General features: G+C 44.8%; 8 protein-coding genes across 8 annotated transcripts; 3 read left to right on the forward strand and 5 right to left on the reverse strand.

The window, feature by feature from the left end:
• Positions 1-1,073: 1,073 nt before the first annotated feature.
• On the forward strand, positions 1,074-1,627 carry C8R40DRAFT_1063185 (uncharacterized protein; the record flags this gene model as incomplete). Its single annotated transcript, XM_046225512.1, has 3 exons — positions 1,074-1,161; positions 1,216-1,378; positions 1,450-1,627. Coding segments are annotated over 3 exons (429 nt in total), but the record flags the coding sequence as incomplete, so codon positions are not given.
• Positions 1,628-2,505: 878 nt separating this feature from the next.
• Positions 2,506-3,802, forward strand: C8R40DRAFT_888131 (uncharacterized protein). Its single transcript, XM_046236581.1, has 4 exons — positions 2,506-2,968; positions 3,030-3,133; positions 3,215-3,342; positions 3,436-3,802. Exons 1-4 carry the CDS (start codon positions 2,605-2,607, stop codon positions 3,698-3,700), a joined length of 861 nt encoding a protein of 286 aa, XP_046079055.1. The 5' UTR covers positions 2,506-2,604; the 3' UTR covers positions 3,701-3,802.
• A 727-nt stretch (positions 3,803-4,529) lies between these two features.
• On the reverse strand, positions 4,530-5,758 carry C8R40DRAFT_1075197 (uncharacterized protein; the record flags this gene model as incomplete). Its single annotated transcript, XM_046226823.1, has 2 exons — positions 4,530-5,305; positions 5,359-5,758. The coding sequence occupies 2 exons, from the start codon at positions 5,756-5,758 to the stop codon at positions 4,530-4,532; spliced, it is 1,176 nt and encodes a 391-aa protein (XP_046079056.1).
• Positions 5,759-6,296: 538 nt separating this feature from the next.
• Positions 6,297-7,763, reverse strand: C8R40DRAFT_1136865 (uncharacterized protein). Its single transcript, XM_046229397.1, has 4 exons — positions 7,195-7,763; positions 7,091-7,143; positions 6,868-7,026; positions 6,297-6,809 (listed from the first exon to the last, which is right to left on the reverse strand). The coding sequence occupies exons 1-4, from the start codon at positions 7,284-7,286 to the stop codon at positions 6,469-6,471; spliced, it is 645 nt and encodes a 214-aa protein (XP_046079057.1). The 5' UTR covers positions 7,287-7,763; the 3' UTR covers positions 6,297-6,468.
• Positions 7,764-9,775: 2,012 nt separating this feature from the next.
• C8R40DRAFT_993529 (uncharacterized protein) lies at positions 9,776-10,238 on the reverse strand (the record flags this gene model as incomplete). The annotated part of the gene is made up of 2 exons (XM_046236749.1): positions 9,776-9,845; positions 9,892-10,238. Coding segments are annotated over 2 exons (417 nt in total), but the record flags the coding sequence as incomplete, so codon positions are not given.
• A 5,677-nt stretch (positions 10,239-15,915) lies between these two features.
• On the reverse strand, positions 15,916-16,592 carry C8R40DRAFT_1136873 (uncharacterized protein; the record flags this gene model as incomplete). The annotated part of the gene is given in 3 exon segments (XM_046229398.1): positions 15,916-16,005; positions 16,017-16,429; positions 16,567-16,592. A coding segment is annotated over 1 exon segment (238 nt), but the record flags the coding sequence as incomplete, so codon positions are not given.
• Positions 16,593-23,481: 6,889 nt separating this feature from the next.
• Positions 23,482-23,706, forward strand: C8R40DRAFT_1063187 (uncharacterized protein; the record flags this gene model as incomplete). The annotated part of the gene is made up of 1 exon (XM_046225513.1): positions 23,482-23,706. A coding segment is annotated over one exon (225 nt), but the record flags the coding sequence as incomplete, so codon positions are not given.
• Positions 23,707-23,970: 264 nt separating this feature from the next.
• C8R40DRAFT_1178388 (uncharacterized protein) lies at positions 23,971-24,409 on the reverse strand (the record flags this gene model as incomplete). The annotated part of the gene is made up of 3 exons (XM_046232863.1): positions 23,971-24,133; positions 24,182-24,303; positions 24,362-24,409. The coding sequence occupies 3 exons, from the start codon at positions 24,407-24,409 to the stop codon at positions 23,971-23,973; spliced, it is 333 nt and encodes a 110-aa protein (XP_046079061.1).
• Between the last annotated feature and the right edge of the window lie 1,635 nt (positions 24,410-26,044).

Raw genomic sequence — 26,044 nt, forward strand, 5'->3', positions numbered from 1 at the left:
CTAAGCGAATGACTATCACGCTTCCGAAAGGACGTTCACACGATTTATAGTCGACGCCCCCATCCTCATCAGTCTCAAGGAGATACAAGTGGATGACTTCTCGTCGTTGTTAGTATCCTAAATTCCCTTCTGAGTAGAGCTATCAAATTTCTGAGTTTGGGATCCTAAACCATGGACCACTTGTGGAAGAGTTTCTAAAATTCCCACATATATTATAAGACTTACATAGGCTTACATAGGGCATGTAAGAGAGCTGCTGGGAGCTGTCAGGAGACACAATCAGAGGACCAGAGGAAGTAGGTGTTGGTATAGCTCGCGGGTATTATCCGACATGCAAAGTGAGAGAAAATCTCTGAAAAAATACATAGATGCGTTTGCTTGACTCGTACTCGGAACTCGACATCAATAGACAGATATATGTAGATATCGATATTTGACATAATAGCCAGATCCTACTCACAGAAACCTGGACATGATAAAGCACCTATCTTAATGCTTCCTAAAAGATATCAAGAATACTCACCACCCATGACTCACATTGAAACTGTAGAAATAGATAAGGCTCAGTTGAGTGGGAAATCAACTGAGATTAGTACCTGTAGAAAGATAAGGCTAGAGCTTGTATGAGTACAGGTATGAATGAAGAAAAACGGAAAGTTTCGTTAGTAATAGAGGGAACGGCAGGGGAACGGAGTCGGGGTCGCGAGAAAACCGAGCGCTAAATGGGATTAACGCCTTATCTAGCGCCCGGGTCCGCTGCACTTGAAGACGACTTCCATTATGTTTACGAGTCCTCTCCGTTTTGTCGCTGTTGTCTGCTGTCTTTCCGCTACCCCGGCGTCAACAATCGAGTCAGGCCCACGGGCTTCGTCGGGCTTTGTGCCCATGATCCCCGAAACATTTTCCAAAGGTACTTTTCGCTACCCCATTGACACGTTCAAAGCGCTAGAAATAAGAGCAGGAGGAGCAGTTCTACTCCGTGACAAAGGTAAGCCATCGCATAATTACCAACTCTCTCCATCAAACTCTCCCATTTAGATGCTCTCTCGGACTCTTACTTCAACTCCCTCGGCCGATCTTCGGATTGTTTTCACAAAGTTGCTGGATCGATCCGGACGCGCTGCTCAGAGCTGCATATGAATGAAGAAGAAAGGGTTGTCGGTGCGTTTCCGAATGAGCATATATATTCCATGATGCACCAAATCCAATACACAGCCGCTATATCAATGACTCTATGCGAGTTAGCAACAGCAAAGCACCACGCGCCGCCTATGGAATGCGACATGTTTTCAGCTCGTCTCCGCGCTTCAGGTCCACGTGATGGGTTTTCGGACGAGCAGGAAGAATTTGAAGTGGATATCCGAGGCAACTGCGTCAAGTTAGCCCGATAAGCCTCCCTAAGTTGTTGCAGCGCGATCTGTCTGATCTGGATGTACCTTTCCTTTCAAGTGCATTATCGCGCAGCGCGCAATTCTGGTCAAGTTACTCCGGTTACCTTCGAGAAGTCCGTGAGTTACACTTCAGCCATCGAGTTCCTGCGTCTCCAGAAATGCTCATGGTGAGACCAATAATTTCAGCTCAGTTATGTTCTACGTTTCAGCGAGAAAACGACATTGGTAGGTCATAATTGTCTCTCTACTCAAGTGGTGTTCACTTACGCTCCTTGTTGCAGACAACGCGAAGGATCTTTTCCGAAACATATCACTCAACCAAGAGCTATTCCTTCGAATGGTAGTAGACCGAGAGCATGCCAATATTATCCATTCAGAGAGATGGTCGGCGTTCTTCGATGTACGTTCTTCATTCATCATTTGTTCTCATTATCGGTGACTTGACCGCTTTACTTCCCTGGCAGCATACAGCTGAAATAACGGACCAGCTCTCTCTCCTCTCGCGACGTATTCAGACAGATACATCCAGTGCAGTAGAAGAGCTTCAAAGACATGGCCTTGAGGTCAAATTTCTTAGCCCTTTCACCTTACCTCTCAATTGACGGACCAATTTCTGTAGACCCTCCATGTACTATCCCAGTCATCATCAGAGTTTCGGTCACAGGTGAAGGCTGACCACCTGACTCAACTGGATAGAGTGAGTCTCTTTCCGGTTGTCGACCTCACGTAGTATCCACAACGTGCTTGATATGACACGTCTAGATCGACTCTGCACTGGCAGGCTTATCCGCACGGGTGAGTACCGCGTATTTTTTACTGATGTTCGTCAAGCTTATGCCGCCACTTGGATGAAATCAGCATTCGCGCGAACTTCAAGCAATTGTACCAGAATTCGAAGCCGTTTTGCATGGGCTTCTCATGCATTCATCCGAAGTCGCTCGTCAACAGCAGGCAGCCGTCCTAGGCGAATTAACCGTGTGTTTTCTTTCGTTCTCTTCACACTGTTTCCTCTAGATTTGCAGTAGTAAATGCTTCTGTGACATCCGGCACAATTTCATTTGATTCCCGAACGAAACACTAGCTCACTATTTCATAGACTTCCGTCCAAGATCAATGGAGACTCCTGTACAGCGAGTTCTCTGTCATGAAGGAGGTGATAACCACACTGTCTATTTGCCCCGTCTTCTTCAACTGACAACCTGTACTGGACTCGATGACTCTTTCCCTACCTCAATTTCTCGCTTCCAACTTCCAGGCAATCTCCCACCTAACCACCTCAACAAGTTCGACCGCTCTTTCTTTGGCCTCTCAATCTCATCAAACCACGCAAGAAATTCATCAAGCTCGTGCACTCATCTCAGACTCGGCGTATCACCTTAGCGATGTCCTCAATACCCTCGCGGGAAGAACGACCGACCATATAGAATCTCTCGATGTGAAGGTAGAAGAACTCAAAGATAAGCTACTCCCGCCTGCACCTAAGGAAGAAGATCAAGCCTGGTTCTCATACGATAACATAATCTCAGAGAGGTGGTGGAAAGGGAACCTGGTTTGGGTTCTGGGATTTCTTATTAGAGGTAATTTCAGTACTTATTTTTAACGGAAACCTCGCTGAACATACATCTCTTGTGATTTGAGGGGCCTCCCTATCCGCGTGGATTGATTCTCCGTTCCTCAAGATCCTAGAAATCATTTGGATCGTCGCGTTCTGGTTGCTCAAACGAAGCCTCTCTACTGTTACCGTAAGTCAATTTCTCTGACTTCGCTTGTTGTGAATGCTCACTGACAAACTCCCCTGTTTCCTTCACTTGTGGGTATTTTAGAGCTTCCTCGTACTATGTTTTTCTTGCCGCAAATACCTTCACCGCATTCTCATAACTTCCACTTCGAATTGGGTACCGAACGATCCTGAAAGACTCACAGGACAAAAGCAAAGACAATTTCTCTTGAGGTGAGTTAGCCCTGGCATAGTGTTCGATCCTTCCCGAATCTCTTGCTGTAACGAATTATTCGTAAATCTCATAAGCACTAAATCCTCGAATAGTAACGATTTATTCGACCCGTCATCAAGAAAGATTGCTGCACCAGCGATGACTGGAGCCATTGGAATCGATCCTCAAACAAACAAAGTCCTAGGTCTATCTGCTGCGCTCGAACCTTCTGTACGTCAATGTGACCCAAGAGTCCCTCAAACGCGAATCATCACAAGCAGAATCCGACTCCTCGGTACTTCTGCTTCTAGTGCTGCTGCTACTCGCTCAAGAGTTTCTCGAATACCCGATAGACTTTGCATTCCCTCCTTGGCTTAAATAATTGTTCTCGTTGAATTGCTTTCCTTCGCTGCTCTCTTCATTTTCAAGTACACTTTTTTCTCTGGAACTTTGGAATACAATATATGTACATGGACGGACGGACACTCGAGCAAAACATAGTACAAGAGGATACTCTGCTTACATAATAGCAATCGCTGTTATTGTTACATTATCCCATTTATCAATGGACCCATTTTCATTCACGCCTTGTACAAATTGGAAGATATATAGCATAAGACAGAGAAGACAGGTAAATAAGGTACGTTGCATAGGATGGGATTCAAAAAACGAAGGAAGAATAAAAAACGAAAACATGTAAAAAAGAAATCACGATCCGTGGTTGCACATAAGGCGCAGTGAGAAGTTGTACTGTATAACGCTGGCATGTTGATACTTTGTGACAGCACATCATCCGAGTCCATGGCTAGAAACCCCGGATAGCGTCTGTACCCTATCCTATCAATGGAAGTGCAGCAGCGCTTCGCGTCCATACAAAGGAAAGATATTCCCTTTCAGACAGGAAATGTCTATTGCTGAATACTCTTCTCGTGACCTCCTTTTCCAGCCTAGTGGGCCCACAGCTGCAAGAGGTAAAGCTATTCAGCACCCCATAGCAAAGTGTTGAGATACGAACACACCACCTGACAGTCAGAATGACACTATTCCTTCTCGAAACCCATATCCATCATAACCGGAGGAGCCAGCAACAGAGAAGAGAGTACAGAGACGAAAAAAATGTGCGAAAACCTGACGAGATCCGTGTTCTAGTGATCAAACGTGATTTTGGTTTGAAGATTTCCCGTTGAACGGTGAGGTCATTTGTTCCTTAGGTATCGGGATCGAGCTTTTCACCGCGGGCGAGAACTCTGACCGCTTTGCTGTCCGAGCGCTGCACCATTTCCATCATAATAGAAACAGCAGGCGAGCGCTCGACGAGCCCACCCTTAAGCTTGCCGGTCTCAGCAGAGGGAGGACGACGGCCGCCCTTATTGGTGAGTATTCGTTTTGGTCGATCTTCTTCCGAGGATGACCGAGGATGAGCCGAGTAACCGGTACTACCGTTCGATTTGGGGGTAGACTGAGACGGTGGCGGAGCTGGCTTGAGGTCCAAGATAGTAACACCAGCTTTGGCGGCCCACCGACTGACCTGAGAGCCCATCGTACGTGGTTCGTGCTTGTTGAAATGGGCGTGAGAGGGAGCAGGTAAAGGGACCGGGGTCAGCAAAGCTGTAGAGTTCGCATCGGCATCTGGCAGTTTGGTGGTAGCGTTCGATGGAGATGTGGTGATAGCAGTGCACACTGCGATAACAACATTCGGCTTTGTACCAGTGTCACCTGCAGGGGACGCATGTTGTACTTCCCAACGAGCGCAACAGATAGTGCGCCGTACCCATTCAGGAGAGTTTTGAATGTTGGATTTATCATCTGTATTGTCGGATTCAAGTTGAAAGTCGATGGCATCCCATGGTACGAATGCTTCGTCCCGTTGCACTCGAATTCGTGGATTATTGCCGACCTGAGCCTCGAGAATGCGGGAAGCTTCACGAGCTCGCTGTGCAAGTGAGGTCGTACCCTTTTTAAGTAAATCCAAAGTATTCAAAGCTGTGAAGTCCACTATGAGAACGCTCTTCAAAATGTAAGCAACAGCGACAAACCTTCGAGTGGAACAATGACCACTTCCTCCCTACCACTCTTACACCATTTCTTCAGGTGATTGAGGGCGTGGACCAGGACACTTGCATCGACGATCACAATATCGGCGTCCTTCTCCTGCTGCTCATTAGACCTTTTCTTAAGACCCTGCTCCGATTTTGGGCTCTCCCTATCCCTAGTAAGTAACTGAAACTCTCCATCTCGTTTCCTGTTATTAGCGTTGACCACTTTGCTGGAAACTCGTTTAGGAGCATTATGTTTGGAGTTGTTGGGATTGCCTGAGTTGTATTTCGAAGTCCTATCCCTCCAATTTCCCGATGAGGGACCATGAACGTTTCCGACGGATTTTTCGAGCTGTTCCACCTGATGGTTGAGGAATGCGGCGCCCAAAGCTCGGGACATAGCAATCTGTTTGGCCCCCTAATTAATATGAGCTCGCTTCGGGTCGGAACAGTAGCTACAGACCTTAGCGTCGGCCATTTCAACCCCAGATGATGATGGTGGATGACAAGAGGTCGATGAGATTGTCTAGAACCGCAGCCGGGAAGCGTTAGTGCCTGCTGAGTCAGCTCCCGTAATTTATCGCCGAATGAAGCGAAAAGCACCCCCACAACACTCCTGTCAACTTCGGACTGCTTTATTTCTGAGCTGCGTTGGATGACTACAAAAATCTCCTTCGGTGTTGAACTTGATTACAGTACAGAAGTCAAGGTCAAGGGTGGCTGATCCCAAAACCTGAAAGCCGCGCCTCACCTTCTGACCTCTTCTAAGTTTTGACGCGCTTCTCGCTCCGGGTTACCAAGCTACCTCGTAGTCAAGTTCCAACACAGGCTACATATTCTCTCGGCTCATATGGATAGCGTCTATGGCACGGTTACAAGAAATCCTGATTCATTATGTGTGTCTCATCTCTGACTCTCAACGCTGCCATACATTGGAATCACCAAGTCTGTTGCGCTATATCATGCTATAAGTGAGTCGTATCAAAGCCTGCATCACAACTCTTCTGATCTTTTCTTTCCATTTCCCGATCCCTCTCCAATTGCCAATTGTCATCAAGTCGGTTAGACAGTCATATTATCTCAACGTAAACAAATTTTTCGGTACCTCACCTAGCACAAGCAGTCCAAGTGCAAGGAGGTTAATGAACACGTCTGCCCCGACGGAGAGTCATTTCCCGTCTGCAAGTACAAACTATATACTGTAGCATCACTCGTCGCACAGTTGAGGAAATTGAGCTGTCGCGGATCAGTCTCAATGATCGTATCGCCCTCAAGTCCCCAGTCAGTTGTCACTGCTGTGGGCCCGAAAGTCAAAGCTTGATAGCTAACTGTCGTATCGGAGGTGTCGACATTCAAATAGAGTGTCGTGCCATCGTCTCCGGGGAGAGAAATTGTAGTCCCAATCGTGAAGTAGCCAGAGGATGATTCAGGGCCGAGAACAGCTGTACCATCTATATGAAGATATAACAGGTCAAATGAAGCACAATGGAATAGGAATCGGACACGTACTGCTGTTCTGAAGATAGAAATGGTATGTCGGGTCCTGATCAGAACGTATTTGGGATCCAGTAGGCGTGGCTCCTGTAGATGTGCTGGTAGCCGTTGTCGAGCTCCCGATGCTCGTAGTGGGTGTGGAAGTGGCAGTTCCAGGGATACATTGTGAGTAGTCTACATCGAGGTTAACAGGTAAAACCCGAACCCAAAGGCTGTCTAAGAATTGCATTGCACTCACAAGTGTTTGTCTCTACACAGGTGTATCCGGAGACGCAAGTAGTAGGCCCAGACCTATACAAAAGAGTATTAGGGTGGGGGGTTCAGGTGAAATTCACTAATCACCATCCTATGCCTCCGCACTGTCCATACGCCGGGGATTGTGCCTGAGCTTCAGTAGCAAGTGCCGCTACTACTGCGAGTATGAGGGCCAGCATATGAGACTCTCAAGTAAACCATAGCAATCATTTCCACGACGTTATAACGATCTATTTCGGCGGAAGGCTGGAGAAACTGATCAGGAAGGGTGATTTATTCATGGCGGTGAATGGATTCAAACGAAGTATATCCTGAAAATTTGTGACAGAAGGCTAAAATTCGGATGTAGAGCCTCCTTGTGATTCATATCTTCGATGATTTCAAGACTTTGGCTTCCGAAAATTCTTGCAGAATATATTTGAGATGCTGAAATAGCCATGCACTTCCAGCCTAGTTACATGCTGATGCTTTCTGTGATGAAATTTTGCGCTGAACGGGCCCCAGTTTGGCTTCCATAACCAAGTGCATCGATATCATTATGCGATAGGACTATGTAACACTGGAATACGATAGAATAGGATATGAATTATACTGGCGAGGTCCGATTCCTGAACAACCAGTTCACGATGTACTGTACAGGTAATGGAACACATATGCCTATAATTTGAGTCATTGTTTCTGCAGGGTGTTGAGGCCCAATCCACCAGCAGTTCTGACTTGATCAAGTCACCATGCCTATGGCAACATAGCCAATTTTGCCTTGGTGGGGTTAACTGCACCCCTTCTCATCCACTACAGTTGAGGATCTGCCCCGTTTTTTTCTCTCTTTGAGTGCCCCTTAACGGTTAGGGGGAGGATGAAACATGACTTTTACCTTACTTATTCCTTGCTTGGACAATACTAGTTTGAGAAAGATGGAGCATGAACTCGTCAGGAGGAAACTTTTTTTCGGGCTCACACAACCCATCAATATTCAAACAGCACCGCAGCAGGACGTTGAACCTCTGCCGAATATGAGATTGAACAAGAAATCTGTTGGTGGATTTCTAAAAGTTACTCCAATATTGTTATTCATAAATGAAAGAAATCCAGGGTATAACAGACTATCACTGAGATACTACTTTACCTACGAAAATCGAGTGTAATCAAGTACATTCAAAGCTGCTTTTATCTCCGTTTGCGTAAATTATATGGCGAGGACGGAACGGTTGAATCAACCAAACTAGAACGAGGAACCACGACTGAAGCACGTCCTGTAACAACATCTCTTATGTTGCGATTACTGCGAAGAGTTCGCAAATTCCTTGTACCTTTGCGACCCTTCCTAGTCATGGGACCGGAATCTGGGGCGACAATATCTTTGAAAGACTTTTGAACCTTCGTTCCATCGGTCCTGGAAGTACTCGCGGCATCATCTGTAGATGTGGATCTGGCACGTTTCTTGGCTATGGCTGAAACATCACCCTGAGCCGCTGTGGGTAACGCCATATAAAATGGTTCTATTCGACCTTCTTGAGTGAAGATTCGAGATAGACGACGCATGAGCATGTCTTGAGAAATTTCTTTCGTTAACTTATCTAGCCTCCCAATGTTCAGGACCCCAGCAGGATATTCTTCGTGCGGAATGCTGTCCACGGTCGCGCTTTTGACCCGGAACGAGCCAGAAATACGTAGGATGCCAGAGGGACCCACGTCGGCATTTAGATTTGGTAGCTGATCGAGAAGCGTAACGACTTCAGGCTGAGAAACATTCGTTCAATATTTTGAAAGGCTAAATTGTAACGATTTCCTTACCTGATCACGAAATATAACGTTCGGATGAATCTCTTTGATGTCTTGGGCAAAGTCCGGATTTTCTCTTGTGAATGTCGAAGGAACATATACAAAAACCCAAAAAGTTCGCTCATCAGACAGTTTGAGACAAAAGACCAAAGTCACGCTAGTGCTCGAAGAAGAGGGCAGTAGACAAAACGGTTCGTCATGCTCGTGTTTGAACCAGGACATGACTTCTTCTGGAGCCCCCGCCACAAACATCAGTCTGTCGGGCATAGTTTCCGAGAGTTGTACATCCAATGTTTCTAGTCGCTCAGCAACTTTGACAAACTTCACGAGTCTCCCATCCAATAATGGCGTGGTGAGTCCAAAGACCGTGCAGGTGTTCGAAACCTTGCAGAAATCACCAAAACACCAAGCCAAAGATAAAGCAAGGGATGAAGCAAAGTGAGACGGATGTATTTCAGTTTGGTAGTTCCAAGCAAACGTCCCAGCCAACCTCACGAGTGTGAGATATGGTTGTTGTTTGAGCCATTTCGCCCCGTAAATGACTGTTACCGGCTCGTCCAGTCCTATTCGAGAACACGTTGGATCCAGAAAAATTCCATAGTCTTCGTTGACGAGATCGATGTCGTTGGACGTGAAATCACAGCATCCCTTGGAAGTGGTCAAAAAGCTTATGACCGACCGGTGCATTGCAATGGTGCTAGTGAAACCTGACAATCATCAGAAAGAATCAGTAAGGAAAAGGCAAGCTTTCCCATAGTAACGCACGTCTAGATAAACCTTCAGAGCCAAGAGATAAATACCAATTGTTCATGGAGAATGTCTCTTGTGATGTATATTCAGAATTCTCAGGGGGCATGTATCCGGATAGAGTTTGAACGTATCTTCCCAATAATGTATGGGGACTCTCAAAATCATTGTCCAATAACAATGTCAAGAAAGATGCGGTATAGCGGTACCTAAATGTTGTTAAGCAGTGGTCTACGTGAGATGAACAATATTTACCTTCCTCGTAACCAATGCCACATTCGTTTTATGAGAAGTTGGCCTGTGTTTGACTTCTCAAATTGCGGCGGTAGAAACTGGGAGATATAACGTCGATGGGCCTCCGGATCATCAAAACAACCTGTATCTGAACACCAACGGAAACTATCCCATTCCCCTGAGGAAGATTGAAAATGTTCCCGAGGAATGATGGTACCCGCAACAACAAACCTCACGGGCAAGTGGCCCATCCGACATTGAAAACTTCGAATAATTTCCTTTAAAAGCGGATAACGTCCGTATTCATCTTCGAAGGCTCCACTGTGCTTTCGGGAAGCTACGTTTGCCTCATCTATTACGATGTAGAAGAAATCACCTGGCGGTATGTCCCAGATGCTTTGAATGTCTTCCAACGTGCGCGTTATGGCTTCGTCAATCACTGAATCACGTACTTCAGCTAACGAAATCTCGTACTTCGTCTTACCATATGGTTCAAACAACGATGTGAAGGTATGGGGGAAAATCTGCGATTCGAGCCAGCGCTGCCGATGATCATGGCAGAAAGCGTCTTGTGAGCACGCTTCCAGGTACAGTTTGAAAACAAGCAATCGCGCCAAAAGTGCTTCGCTAGTCAATCTGAAAACCGTTTGTATGTTGTTTTGCAGGGATGTGGTGTTCGGGGTTGGAGCGAAAAGGCAAATGTCCTGTCCAGTTCCGGTTTGACTCGATCTCATTGATGGCGACAACAAGATCACCAGCTCCGAGGAACGAAGAATCAATATCACATGTGAAATAGAGGCCCCAATGGAGGGAGAGACCTTCAAAAAGGAGTTTAGTTTTTCCAGTGCCGGACGTATTGATCAGAAACCTGGTCATTTTGACAACGTTAACTCGAAGTCCTTTCAAGTAATGTATGAGACGAACGTATGATGATCAGAGGAGAATATCGTGCCCAATCTCTTCCTCAAGATGGGATCATTCTGAAAACTACCCAGTTTGTGAAGTATGACAAGAGGAATTTCTTCGCGGTTTCCGAGTGGAATCCCGAGCTTTTGAATGTGATCCATTGTATCTGGATCTGTGTCTTCCCTGGTGGAAGCCCAGATAGGGAGTTTCTGTTCACCTCTAGCGAATGGCATTATTTTGTTCTCTGACTCTATTGAACGAATGGTTTTAATCATGCCTTTGAGGTCTGGATCCAATCGCCACGCATTCCGCTCAAAGTACACTGCGTAAGAATATTGAAAGATCACCCGAGTAGGTAAAGCCATTATACGCACCGCAAAGACTGTCTAGAGCTCCCATGTCTCGCGCATGATGCGCAATCTTGAGCTTTTCATGTAAATCTGAGTCAACTGATAAAGCGTTGAAGCACAGTCTTGATGATGGCTTGAATGGTCCCTTGCGAGATTTCAAATGTTGGAAAAGGAATTGGGACGCCGGCACAACTTGGTCAACATTTGGGAAGGAAATGAAGATATTCATGTCAAGGCCGGTAAGCGTCCAAGCTTTTCGAGTCGAGAGAATTTCCAGACCCGACTTCGGATCAGACTGTAGGGCCTTTCGCGTGGCAACATAATACCCCCGATCTGAATCTCCCTCACCTCTAGGGCGCGTGCGCGCTATCCTACACCACGATTGGTGTCGAAGGTTCCAGGAAGGTACCGTGGTGGATATCCATAGATTCGCTAGTTGAACCTTCCCGGAAGCTTCCTGGGAGCTGAGATGTTGCTCAAAATCACCCTACCTCCGGCCTCCTGGTAGGTGTGCATTTTAGAATTTCCCTGGACGATCGGCACTGCTCGGCATATCTTTTTTGGTCACTGATTGAATTTCTTACATATACAAGCGAACCGGAGTGAAGTTGAATAATAACAAGCTTTAGAACCCGTGCCTACGCCACGGTGGCTCGCAAAGCTCGCACCGCACTCCAGCCGGGTTCACAGCTTGTTGGGGGCAAGCCCCCAAACCCCCATTTGTCGTTGCTTTGCTCCTCCACACTATATACTTGTTATTCTGCTTCTCAACTATACAAATAATATGTATTGTGAAGCTAGAAATAGTGCTTGATGTTGAGGAATATCCTGTATGTACAACCCAGTCTGACAGATAAACAGTGTTATTACATTATACTGTACAATAGGTAGGTAGGTCAGACACGGCACTATAGAATCTGTCAGTTGTGAGCATAGTATACTCTGTACAACCACCATACTGATGCACAGTAGAGTAAACTGTCTGTTAACAGGTACATACAATATACATAGTTGTGTTTCTATCAACTGAGAGTAAACTGTTTGTTAACACTTGACATTTAGTCATTTAATTTCAAAGAACCTCTGGGATAGGATAGATAGGAGATAGTATGAAACAGACCTTGCAATCTATTTTCTATGTTCTCAGACATTGCTTAAGTATCATCTGTGCAGCCTCAAGAATTTGTGATACAGTGCAACAAACAACTTGACCTTTGGGATGAATAGCTTTGACCCCTTGTCTTGTTGTAGAGCAAATGACTGCAGTCTGTGCAGATCTCAGCCTATTTGCTTCACTAATTGCCATTGGGATTTGTTGATTGACCATTTGCAAAAGCAAGACAGACTGAAATTTGATGTCTCTCCAATGTAAGTGGCAGGTTCATCCAAATTTGAAGGTGTTAGTGTTATGCATGGTTTAAATGCAGTCTCCTGCATTATCACCTCCAGGTATTCTAACCTGTAGAACCTTGGAAGTGCAATGGATCAAACTTGCTCTGGAACCAAATATTATTGGAATGATTAAGCAAAAAGATTTTTTACATGGAAGCAATTAGATATCTCCAAAATCAGTACATACAATGAGGGCTGCGAGGGAATTTATCTGAAGGGTGAACAGCTCAAGTATTCAATATGATCATGAGGGAAAACGGCTGTGCCGCGCCGCTCCGCGGCAGATTTCTGAGCGCTCCGTGCAGAGGATCCACAGCCGCTTCGCGGCAATATTGCTTAGTCACTATTACCAATACTCTGCGTGTCTGATATAAGCACCCCGAGGAAATTTAGAATATAGGATATGAATTGTGTACATAATATCAATTACATGCAGACGAGGGTGGACGAGTGCAAAGGGGCAACGTTGCTCAGACTCACTCACAAGGTTCAGCAGTAATGTTGCATCATGATCTGTATCCCACCTGATAATCCCCCCTGACAGTATATATACGATGGATTGATTGGATCACCTTTGGTATATATATGTAGCAATAACAGTAGTTTCTCATCCTTGAATAAATCCAATAAATCCTCAGTACACTGGTGTGCAGAATTCAATGATTTTCTTATGGTTGCACTCTTTTAAGAATTTTGACTGGTTTCTTAAGGAAATCCTGAGATAGAGGAGCGCCCAAACCTGTAGAATTTCTTGAAAACTACAATTCTTAAGAATTTTGAATGAACTTTTAAGAATATTGTCAGATTTTTGAATGTCTCGTGACTCGCGCGCTCATGTCACGGATCCTGGCCCATGACCAGATGATTTAACATCAAATATCAGACCATTTAAAAAAAAAGAGAATGATTTGCTTGCCAAGTCCGTACAAGACTGCGATGACTACAATATTTTACATGCCATGTCTACCCTATATACTGATATTAGTACTTTTGTTGCCTATTGAGAAGTGCTAGTGAATGTTGACACTTGAAGTCTTGAGGGTGGAAGTTGAGATGGTATTGACGACATTGACAACATTGACAATGGTGGAAGACTTTCATCCTTGAGACTTGAAGCCAAAACTGAGACCTTGCAGGAGTAACTATTTGAAGAACATTGAATCTCATTGAATCTCTTGATTCTTGTGGCATACACTTGCTTCCAGTTTGTGGGCTGATGCAAGTTGACATTGAGGAGGAAGGACAACAACAAAAAACGATAGAGAACTTGAAAATTGTCAGTGCGCTGGCAGACATTTGTAATCAGCTTTATGATTGTTTGCTGACAATGCTGAGAAAAAAAAAGAAACTTCCAATATTTTTTGTGAACAACCAGATGATATTCTTAAGAGTTGCAGGCTTAGTCAGGAAATTTCTTCAAGATTCACAAGAATTCTGGATCTGTTAAGATTATGCGGAGAGGTCTTAATACATGTGGTATATATAGTCCCAACCACCTATGACAATTATCCTGTCATAGTAGCCTTTTGGCTCAGTTGGATTTTGTGTTAGTGGTTGGGCATGAATTTCACAGGATCCAATATAGATATTGACGATATTCTTGAAAGTGCGTTTGTAAAAATTTTCTTCTTTCCAATTCTTAAGAATATACCAAAGTTCCGTGCAGCAGTGTAACTTATACTGATTGTTATATTGACGTGAATCTCTGAGCACACTGGGCACTACTCCTGGCACATCCCACCATCTTTTCCACTCTTATTTCAGCATATAGTCAGTCACTATATTGATCTCCCGCTCACTGTCCCAACTCCCCATACATCATAGAAAAATGTCAAAGTTGCACATTTTCTATGAAAAACTTCATACTATTATGAACAAAACAATACAGTATGTGCTAATCAATTAGTTATCTAGCTCATCAATATCCTCATCCTCATATCCTGACCCTTGGTCATTGTCCCTTCTGTCATTGTCCTCATCCTCCCCTGTGCTCTTAGCATTGCCATCCTCATTGCTTGCCTCTGACAAGACTGTGCCTACAGGTCAATAACTATAGAGGTTCTGAGGTCGGAAATGGGCCAGAAATGGCCCAGGATAACTCCGAGGTCTGGAGCCGAGTACTGGCCTGTAGTACACACTAGGAGTGGGACGTCGGTGAAGCTATTAGCAACACCCTTCACACACTGTTGGTGTTCCCGGGAATATAATGGCAAGGATATGATATCAAGATGAGCAGCCTAGATGGTTCCTGTGATCTGGGAGTCCGGAACAGCTCGGAAGCAAAGGTATTAAAGAGTGGGATAAGGTGGTACACTTGATTTCAAGCTGTAAGACCTGGGTCAGAATAGGTCTTAAGGTAGGGTTTGGTATGTGAAGGTTTATGTTGTAGCATGCTAGGAGCAGGCTGGAGCTCGAAGGGAGCTACGGGAACTACGACCGAGGACAGGAATGACCTAGTAGTGGCTGGGACGAAGAGATGGTGACCCTTGAGGGGGTTCCTAGGAGGTCTAGGGAGGTCCCTAAGGCGTAGGGAGGTTAGGTAGAAGTATGGAACCTTGTAATATCGTGTAGTAGGAGTTGTACTTACTAGAACATCAATATAGGGTTTGAATAGGCCGTAGATGGAAATGGGTCTCGAGGTGGTAAGCTCCCAAGAAGGTATACGCCCGGGAAGGTAGGTTCCCGGGGACTGGGCTTGAGGATGGACGTCCTCAAGTGTTGGAGGTGGTAACGGAGAAGTGATACGTGGTTTGACGTGAGGGGTAGCTTCGACGTTACTTAGATCGAGGTCCTAAAGCTTACGAAGTAGCTAGGGAACTCTGGGAGGTTTGGGGAAGGGTAGCTCACCAAAGCGTTTAGGCGTTGGGGAGCTTTAGTAATGTTCGAGGGAGCTTGGAGACTCACTTGGATGGCTTAGACTTGAAGTAAAAGCGTATATTCGATCGTATAGACGATCAGAGAGACAGTAGATGAGAGTAAAGAGAAACAGAGGTAGAGAAACAGAGAGTAAAGAGAAATCCGTATGGTTAGCAGGTACAAAGAGACAGGGACTGGACCTATGCAAAAGGGTGTGTGTTCAAAATATACCAAGCTGGGGCTTGGGAACGTTACGGAGCTACTTAAATAGGTATGGGAAGTGAACAAGGGAACATCAGAGTCTAGGGGACATGAGGCAGGTAATCGAGAGACAGGCGATCGAGATTGGTACTTAATGGGGCTGGTGTTAGGAGTTTCGTACGCGTGTCAGGATGGTTGTCAGGACTGTCTTGGGGAGGTGCGTATTACCAGTGGTACTGTCTTGGGGAGGTGTGTACTACCTCGGGAATGTCTTGGGGAGGTGTAAGGAAGCGTGTGGGCTGGTGCTGGGGTTGGTCTGGTTGCGGTCAGGGCATGACACAAGCTTGACTACAATGTACAAAGTATTCTAGCTTATATACATCCCAAATACAGTCAGAAGACCTCAATGAAAGCTTGGAATAATAAATAAATAGAATGTAGGTCACAAGGTTATTAATCCGAAGTCCGGCCGCTCCAGGCCGGGTTGGGAAGCATATTGGGTGAATTGCATGCATATGACAGTATCCCCCCGTTAGGCCTGAGCCCACAAAGGCCTCTGTGAATATGTGTGCTGTGAAATAGTAAAGTATAGTGAAGCAAAGGGATTGGATTAGATCCAGTAGTAAAGAATAAATTAAAAGTGAACATTTCAGAGAAACTGGAAGGGATCGGCCTGCCGATGTAGGGGGTCAAAGGCACATAATAAAGCAAACAAAAACCAGATTGAAAAAAAGTAAACTCATAACAAAATAATCAACAAAAGAATGGATGACCACGTAACTTCCGAAGTCCAGGCCAGCTGGAATGTGTTCTGAAGTCTCAAAAGACTAAAACAAGTTCCGAAATTCGGAGAAACCATACCTTTATTATAAGTAGTGACAAATGCTTCAAAAAGGCAGGAAATCTCCCAAGGATCCTTCTTGAAGTACTGCTGAAAGAATTCATGTACAGGACCCCCACCAATAACAGTGGGCTTGATGGAACTTTCAAAAGTTCTGACAAGACCGTGCCTACAGGTCAATAGCTATAGAGGTTCTGAGGCTGGATCTGGCCCGGGAATGGCCTGGGATAATTCCGAGGTTCGGAACTGAGTATTGGCCTGTAGTACACACTGGGAGTGGGACGTTAGTGAAGCTATTAGCAACACCCTTCACACACTGTTGGTGTCCCCGGGAATATAATGGCAAGAGTGCAAGATTGGGATAAGCAGCCTAAATGAGGTTCCTGATGATCTGGGAGTCCAGAAGCAAAGGGTAAAGAAGATATTAAAGACTTGTCAAGTCCATGCCTCAGGGTTCCATTCCGCCGCTCGGTATTCCAAAGATCCACCGTTTATTGTAATCTCACTCTTATTGTTCTTTCTCGCTACACATACCCTTTCATTCTAGTCTCTCCTTATTGTCTTTTACTTTACCCTGCAGGTACTACTCGTATAGCTCCTAGTAGTTAGTCTAGCGCTCCGCACTGATGTGCCGATCCGTAGATATAAATACTGCCTGTATGCTACTGTAGTTCCTCAGTTTAATTATCGACTTAGATCCCCTCCTTAACTCTGTGCTCCTCTAAGTCTTCAGGCTCATCGCCTTGAAGTGCTCTCTACTATAACTTTAGGACTTAGACGTTCCTTGGTTCGCTCCTCGTCACCAGCGATACCGCTGCTCCGACTTGGCTGCTACTAGCTCCTCCCTTCTATACTCTCATTCTCCGGGGACTAACGGCGTAACGGCGGTGTTGTTAATAACTTCACCACTGTCCCACTCGACCTCCCGCTCTTAGACGCCTTGTGGCCTCTGGCACAGTTACATGGTGTACATGATCTTAACAAGACTGGGATAAGATGGTACACTTGATTTCAAGCTTGACTACAATGTACAAAGTATTCTAGCTTATATACATCCCAAATACAGTCATAAGACCTTGATGAAAGCTTGGGATAATAAATAAGTCACAAGGTAATTATTCCAAAGTCCAGCCGCTCCAGGCCGGGCTGGGAAGCATATGAGGTGAATTGCATGCATATGACAAGTTCCCTGTATAAAGAACCCAAAGCCTGCCACATCTGTTGCCTCTCGGAGCTCCTGGAACTGATTATACAGGTTGCAACACATTTGCCAAATAACGCGGTCTGAATAGCTCACATTGGAATTGAACCTTTGTAATAGCCTAGTCACCCTCATTGCACCAACTTTATTTGAGGCCCGGGCTACATCTTTTTTTGCCTGTTGATGCTCTTTTAATTCATCCATCAATATCTTCATCTTCTCCGGATTAGTCTTTGCATCTTGGAGGTCATCATCAACTTCTGTGGCACATTGAATTTCACTGATTTTTGCCTATGATAGTTCAGATTGAGAGGGATGACCCTTGAAGAGGTTCCTAGCAGGTCCTGGGAGGTCCCTAGGACATTAACTGGTGGGCTGAAGGTAACCAGAAGCTAGGGAGCATTGGAATGTTGCATAGTACGAGTTGTAATAGATAGGAGTGTCAACGTAGGATCATTGTAGATCATAGTTGATGTGGGTTCCAAACGTGAGATCTCTCAATGAAGTATAAGCCCAGGAAGTGGAGGTAGCGGCTGACATCCTCAAGTGTTGGAGGTGGTAACGGAGAAGCAGCATGTAGTTCAATGTTACATAGGTCAGGATCCCAGAGCTCGTGGAGCACTTGGGGAGCTTGGGAAGGTTTGGGGGAGGTTGGCTCACCAAAACAATAGACATTGGGAAGCTTTAGTATTGATCGAGGGAGCTCAAAGACTCACTTGGGTTGCTTGGACGTGAAGTAAAAGTGTGTATTGGATCATATAGATGATCTTAGAGATGAGAGACAAGAGAGATAGTGAAACAGAGAGTAAAGCGAATTCCATATAGGTAGCAGGTACAAAGGGACAGGGACTGGACCTACGTAAAGGGTGTGTGTTCAAATATACCAAACTGGCATTTGGGACCATACAGGACTGTCTAAATAGGTACGGAGAAGTTAACAAGAGAGCATTGGGGAATCTGGTCTGTGTAAGGTAAATGATCAAAATTAGGTACTAATGGGGCTGCTGCGATGGAAAGGTCCTGCGGAAGGGGTTGAGTATGTGTATGATTGTATCATGGGAGTCTTGAGAGATAGAATGGATTGTCAAAATTGGACTGAGGCAGGGGAGCTTATGGAGGAGGTGTCTGGGAGGTTCCGCAATGAATTGGGAGGTCCTGTAATGAGTCAGAGCAATGAGGGGGTTCTCTGAGGTTGGGTAAGAGTAGGGTAGGTTGGTCAGGGCATGACAGACCATACCTTTGTTGAGCTCCTTAGATTTTGCATGTAAGATAGCATCCTGGGCACTGTTCATCCACTTCTTCCGATGATGCTTTGAGGTTCTCGCAAGTTTCTTAACCCTGTTGAAAGACAAACCATGTGCATTAGCTATCTCCCCAATCCTTTCCTCTTGTTCAGTATGGAAACAAGAAATAGACTCATTTAAAAACTTGTTCTTCAATATAGAAGTTGCCCTTGCCAGGGATTTTTCAGAGGCCCTCAAGTTCGATGTCGAAGTATCCTGCAGCTGAGATCTTTGAGAAGGACCTGGTGAGGGAATTGGGGAAAGACTTGGTGAAGGAGATGTAGGAAGACTTGGCAAGAGAATTGGGGGAAGACCTGGTAAAGATATTGGGGGAAGACCTGGCGGAGGTATTGGGGGAAGAGTTGTGCAACAGGGCAAGACAATGCTGAGTCTACTTCACCATTGAGGATAGATACAACTCGATGATTATAGGTTGGGCCATAAGTTTGTCCAGAATTCTGAGTAGGAGGGGGTGTAGGTGGATGAGGTGATGGGATGGGGACTGGAGAGTAGAGTCTTGATGCATCTATGTTGGTACAAACCATGGGTTGCTGCCATTTGAGAGGACCAAGCTAAGTTTCTGAAGAAACCCTCTATCTATGTGTTGAGCATACTGTAGTGATGAAACACTTTCTACATACATTACACAGCGCTTCATCACTCCTAGTTATCACTGTAGTGTCTTACTTAGTGTATAAAGTACTTACAGACATCATTACTTAGTTTTACAACTTATAACTTAGCTATTTCTTTAGTGTTACTGTAGTTAGTTTTCATAGATGCACACAATTGTGGACACCCATTATCACGCCTCATGCATTTAGAGTACATCCAAGACCAAACAAACCTGTATTCCTACTACAGTTGAAAGATACAAATCAATCCTCACTCTATATTGACTTCTGTCATATCTACAGTGTTTATTGGAGTACTGAGCAACTATAAGGCTTGTAGTCCAACCTACTAGTCTTGTATTAAGGCATTGACATTCTGTGCACTGAGCTGGGCGGCATACTGCTTGGGTTAGCTGAAGGGCACTCCAGTGTGTTTCAACTTCAACACTATGGAGCCCTCAAGACTCATGGTCATTCAATTGACTAGAATGAAAGCCTTCTGTAGTATACTGGCCATTATCTGCTGATATTTTCCAAAAAGACCAGGCAGCGGTTGGTGGTTAAAGATACCTGCTCTTGGAGGAAGAGAAGCAGGAAACTCCTTGTGTGAGGTTGGAAAACCAGGTGTGAGTGATCAATTTGAGTTCATGTGTATATTAGCCAGAGATGGGGGTACAGAACATGCAATATCTGTTCCTTGAGAAGTTGGAGAGTAATGGCCATACAAGTTATTATTTCCTGAATTTTGGAGCAGGTTGTTGTCATGCCTTGCCTGATTTTGCTTCCTTACCTATCATATTCCTCCTTACCACCTTCCTATATCTCCCCACTGTATACCCAGAGCTCCCCTTGTCCGCTTTTACCATTATGTAATATGCCACATGGCTGTCACATGTATAGTATAGAGGATGGGGACTCCCCTCGGAGCTCCTTAGCGTGTTATTGTCAAATCTTATCTGGAAACTCTTCCAACCTGGCTTGGTCCCTGTTAGTACAGTCTACTTATACTTGCTAACAGGGCCTGACACGTCTCACCTGTCATACATTTCCTCTTTATCTGTTTCCCTCAACTCTGTTTCCTTCACCTCTGTTTCTCTTCTCTATCTCACCTCTCTGAACACCTCTCTCAACTTCCTAAGCCTCTCCTATGACTTACAGTCTACGTCAAGGCTTCACATCCCCAACCACCTCCATCCTCACCAACTACACCTCCTTCCCCCACTCCAGGACCTTTGGCTAGGTCCACCTAAGCTCCGCAACTACTACTGGTCAGGCTTCCTACACCAGTAGCGGCTGTCATGCCCTGGCTACAACCAGTACCAGCCACACGTCGTCACACTTCTTACCTACCTCTGCACCTCCCCAAGTACCACCACGCACCTCCACCACCATGCACCTCCCCAAGACCCATTGCCCTGATATATCTACCTAAATGTCCTCGCGACCACTCCGACATGCATACAAAACCCTCCTAACCGCCAACCCCATTAAGTACTAATCTCGATTACTTTCATCCCTCGATTAGTTGCTTCATGCCCTCCAGATATTCTCTTGTTCACTTCCCGTACCTATTTAAGTAGCGTCGCAACGTCCCAAGCCCCAGCTTGGTATATTTTAAACACACACCCTTTTGCATAGGTCCAGTCCCTGTCTCTTTGTACCTGCTAACCATACGGATTTCTCTTTACTCTCTGTTTCTCTATCTCTGTTTCTCTTTACTCTCATCTATTGTCTCTCTAATTGTCTATACGATCGAATATACACTTTTACTTCAAGTCTAAGCCATCCGAGTGAGTCTCCGAGCTCCCTGGAACATTACTAAAGCTCCCCAATGCCTAAACGCTTTGGTGAGTTACCCTTCCCCAAACCTCCCAGAGCTCCCTAGCTACTTCGTAAGCTTTGGGACCTCGATCTAAGTAATGTCGAACTACGTATTGCTTCTCCGTTACCACCTCCAATACTTGAGGACGTCCATCCTCAAGCCCAGTCCCCAGGGACCTACCCTCCCGGGCGTATATTACACCCTCAAGACCCATTTCCATCTATGACCTACTTGATCCTATATTGACGTTCTAGCGAGTACAACTCCTACTACGCAATATTACAAGGTCCCGTACTTTTACCTAACCTCCCTGGACTTCCTAGGAACCCCCTCAAGGGTCACCATCTGACCTACCCTCCCTGGCATATCCCTTCTCGGGAGCTTATACCCTCGAGACCCAGTTACATATACAACCTACTCGATCCTATATTGATGTTCTAGCAAGTACAACTCCTACTATGCAATATTGTATGGTCCCACACTCTTCCTTAACCTCCCTACGCCTTAGGGACCTCCCTGGACCTCCTAGGAACCCCCTCAAGGGTCATCATCTCGTCATTCCAGCCACTACTAGGTCATTCCCGTCCTTGGTCATGGTTCTCGTAGCTCCCTTCGAGCTCCAGCCTGCTCCTAGCACGCTACAACATAAACCCTCATATACCAAACCCTACCTTAAGACCCATTCTGACCCAGGTCTTACAGCGGCACTTATCCCATCTCCCCTTGTACGGCCTAGGCAGCTGTCCTGCTTGCTTAGGCCCAGTCCAGATAGGATGAGAGCAGGCCTTTTGTGCCAGGCCTCACAGTTGTTACTGTGATACTGCAGATACAGGAAGGGAGGAGGATGCAGTGAGGGAAGTTGATGCTAAAAGCTGTGATTTGACATAGTAACTCATTAACTTTGCATGTAGCTCAGACTTCGTCAAAGTCATATTTCAAAACCAGTCAACAATGTGTTGAGGGCTGGTCAATAAGCACGTGCACTCATAGAAATCGATTTCAGATCCTGGTTCATTCTCTCTCCACTCTCTTTCATCTTGCAAATTGATTTCATCAATATCACAAAGATCATGGATAAATCTACTCAATGTCTGGTAAGGTTTACATGAAAGTTGCTGCTCATCAATATTGAACTTTTAGGACAGCACCAACAACACCATCTCATTCCACTTCTTCTACAAGACCTTCTGGTGCCCCACATTCCGTTCATAGACCATGAAATTCTGGTAGCATTGTTGGAGAAGGATATCCAGGGTGCATTCTTTGTATGCCTCAAAATACTGAACTAGCTAACTAGGTATAGAGGTTGGTATGCAGAATAAGGTCTTGTGGGAAGCTGAAGTTGTGGTTCAAGCTGCCAGTGCCCAGCTTGGGGAGCAGCTCAATAATGTGGAACAGAACATTGGTGCATCATCTATTTATCATTTCAACCAATTCACTGAGGTTTGTCAATCCTTCAGAAGAGCTGCGAAGGCTTACCAGCTTGCCATCAACCCCAACCCATTCCCAGAGGGTTCACCACATCATTTTACTGGCAACCTCAACCTCCCGTAGTGATCATGACCCCCCTCTTCCCTCCCCCACTAGTCATCAACCTTGCAAGTCTAGTACTCTATTAACCCCGACCAGTCTTTAGAAGGTCCAACACTTTACTTCACTGTCAATCTCCCACCGCGATTATTGCCCCCCTCTTCCTACCTCCACCAGCCACCAGCCTCACCAGTCTAGTCCATTGTCTACCTAGACCTATTCCAAGAAGGTTCTCACCCCCCTACTCCTGCCTCAAACAGCCATGGGTATTGTCAGTCTGTACCTCAAGACTCCAGTTCCTCCATTCCTTCCAACCTTGTATGGATTTCCTCAGATGAAGAGGCAGGCTATCCTGAGAATTCTAAGGATTTGGAGAATTCAGAGGATCTGGGTGATGACTGCTGGGTGCCTGTGAGTGCCCCAGAGGTTAGTAGCAATGAGGATGAGCCTTTACCTGGCCCAGGGGGTGTTGGTGTGGCAGAGATCAAAGCACAAAGGGCACGGAAATTTAGTAAAGCAGGTGAAAAAACCTATGTGGTATATTATGGTCGGAATGGCACCAGTGGGCTTTACTTTGAATGGCGCAGGTCCTATGGAGCAACTGGTGCTCTCAAACTGACCACTGACTTTGCTGATGCAGTCTACAGGTCATTTAATGACTACAAGCTTGCAGCAAAAGCATACAAAGAATGTAAACAACCCGAAGTCCTTGACATCTTCAAGACATTGTCGTCGCCCAAGGAGAACTTCATCCTTATCAAAGGTGAGAATCCAGGGATATATAATCGACAATATGTTCTATTTCCTCTATACATCACTGACACTCAAGAATACTTTTAGTACCCTCATGAAACAAGGGCTTCATTGGCATGGTGGCAAGGTCATTGTTCATATCAGAACTGCCTATGACACCCAGCAGATGTTTCTTGCATTGGAAAGGGAGGGTAAGACAATGAAGCTTCCAAAGGAAAAATCATGGGGCCTTAACTAAATTATGATACATATATGGCTGCGATCGTACCTGCTATGCGCCTGCCATTGTACCTCAATCCAATTTGTTCTCCCCTATTTCCCAGTTGGCAGTTGTAAAATTCAATAGACCATTTAAAGGTAAATATGGGGATTGGTGAAGATGCCAGCTTCTGTTCTGACACAGTAGGTATTATGATGGTAAGGATACCATAGATCAGCATTTGGGTGTCTGATCTTTTCAACAAACTCTGAGATCCACTTGTCCTGTGCTTTCCAAAGGATAGTTTTCCTGTTTCTATAAAGTATTGAATTGAGGAGAGCAATATAACAGATAACCACATACCTGAGATACGAAGCAGCAGCAGCTTCCTTTTGGGTGTTCTTACTCTCAGCTTTTTCCTCCTCTGTCATCCCAGCTCTTTTCTGTGCCATCCGAATTTGGTTTCTCACCCTTCCTGCTTCACCCTGCCTGATGTTTTAATTAATAAAGGTTATAAGAGAAATTAGGTGAATGACTTCTTACCTTCATCAATACCTGCTGGATGCCATAGTCCTTCCAATCCTCTGGCATTCCTTTTTAATGGCTCTCTGTTCATTGGTTTGCTTTGATACTGAAAGTCGTGGACATGTTGGTGGCAGTTCAGCATGAAGAGGTTTTTGTTTAACGGAGACCATGACATACAGAGTTGGTAGAACAATGTATAGGAGCACAGTAAATCAACTGTGGGAAACTCTTCATCAAAGACTTTTACTGTAAGTCTGATTCACAATATTTTGTCAATTATGCAAGATATTCTTTATTAGCCAATCTTGAAATATAAGAGATATATTTTGAGATATATCAGCTTGGATTAAAGACACTTTCCTATCTTCCAAATTTATTGTATTCAAAAAAGTGTGAAAAATGATGTGGGTATGTATAGGGATTTTCGCACATGTAGATATATCTTAACTTTGTTTGAAGTGTTTCTACCAAGCAATTTTGCTCCCCTGGCCTCAATAACTCAGATACATATATTAGAGTACATCATGTACTCTGTGAAAATTTTAATAGAATTATTCATGCAAGACCATCCCTGTAAATTGTTCTTGAAGCTCAGATCTGGATTTTATGCGTGCATCACCACCTATCAAATACTCACACTTCTTTACCCATATAACAAAAAAAACTGCATTTAACCTACCATACTATATACTGATACTATGGTTCATTACTGCTTAGCATATCAAGTCCAAACTTCCACAAATCCGTCTGATATTGAGTCCAATTCTTCTTTTGTGAGTCAGAAGCCTGACTGAGGAATTCATTGTTATTCATAAACCCATTAAAATACCAGCATAGAATCCCTGCAGCAGTAAAGAATGTGATTGAATGTCTTTGTTCCTCTGGCCCAATTGGAATGTTGGTATGGGTGACTGAAACAGAGGGTACCAGTATCCCCGCTAATAAGCTTGCCTCATTTTTGTGTGAAAGAGAAAGGAAGGAATCAAATGGGCACTCCAACCAACCAATCTAATACACAATATGCGAGTTCACTGCTATCAAATTTATTTAATAGCAAGGGGTAGCATTGGCAAAGGTTCCGCAAAGCTTTGAGAGCTAAGTAAGAAGCTTCAATCAATCAATTTGAATTGTTCTAAGGATTCAGTATATTCCTTTGATTAAGGTAGATTTGTTAGACTCCATCTCCGCACGGCGTATGCACAGTCAATACAGGCAGTGTACCATTTTGCCTCCGTCCACAGGATTACATACACACTGTACAGTTTATCATTACCTGCGGACGACGGACACGGGCTCCCTCAGTTGTTTCCTAACTAACTGAGGTGAGCCCAATGACTACTTACCTGTATTCTACATACTCACGGTACATGTAGTACTTATCAGTCAACAGGTACACAATACAGTTGTTTCCTAACTAACTGAGTACTTATCAGTCAACAAGATTCAGCACAATTTGTGCTTTGATTGTATTGATATGGGTATATCAAGAATTGGGGGTTTGAAACAAAGTAAATTAAAAACCAAAACACACAGACCCCTACAGAGGGGTAGAACTATGTGCTGGCACAACCACACAGCGTGATTTGCCCTTAAGACCAATGACTGATCCTAAGTTTGAAGAATACCCAACAACTGGATATACTTCTTGCAGTCACAAGGAGCAGAACACAATGTTCCTATACTCACAAGTGCCGGGCCCGA

The sequence above is a fragment of the Lentinula edodes genome (assembly GCF_021015755.1).
Source record: "Lentinula edodes strain Le(Bin) 0899 ss11 chromosome Unknown C8R40scaffold_81, whole genome shotgun sequence".
NCBI classification, from domain to species: Eukaryota; Fungi; Basidiomycota; class Agaricomycetes; order Agaricales; family Omphalotaceae; genus Lentinula; species Lentinula edodes.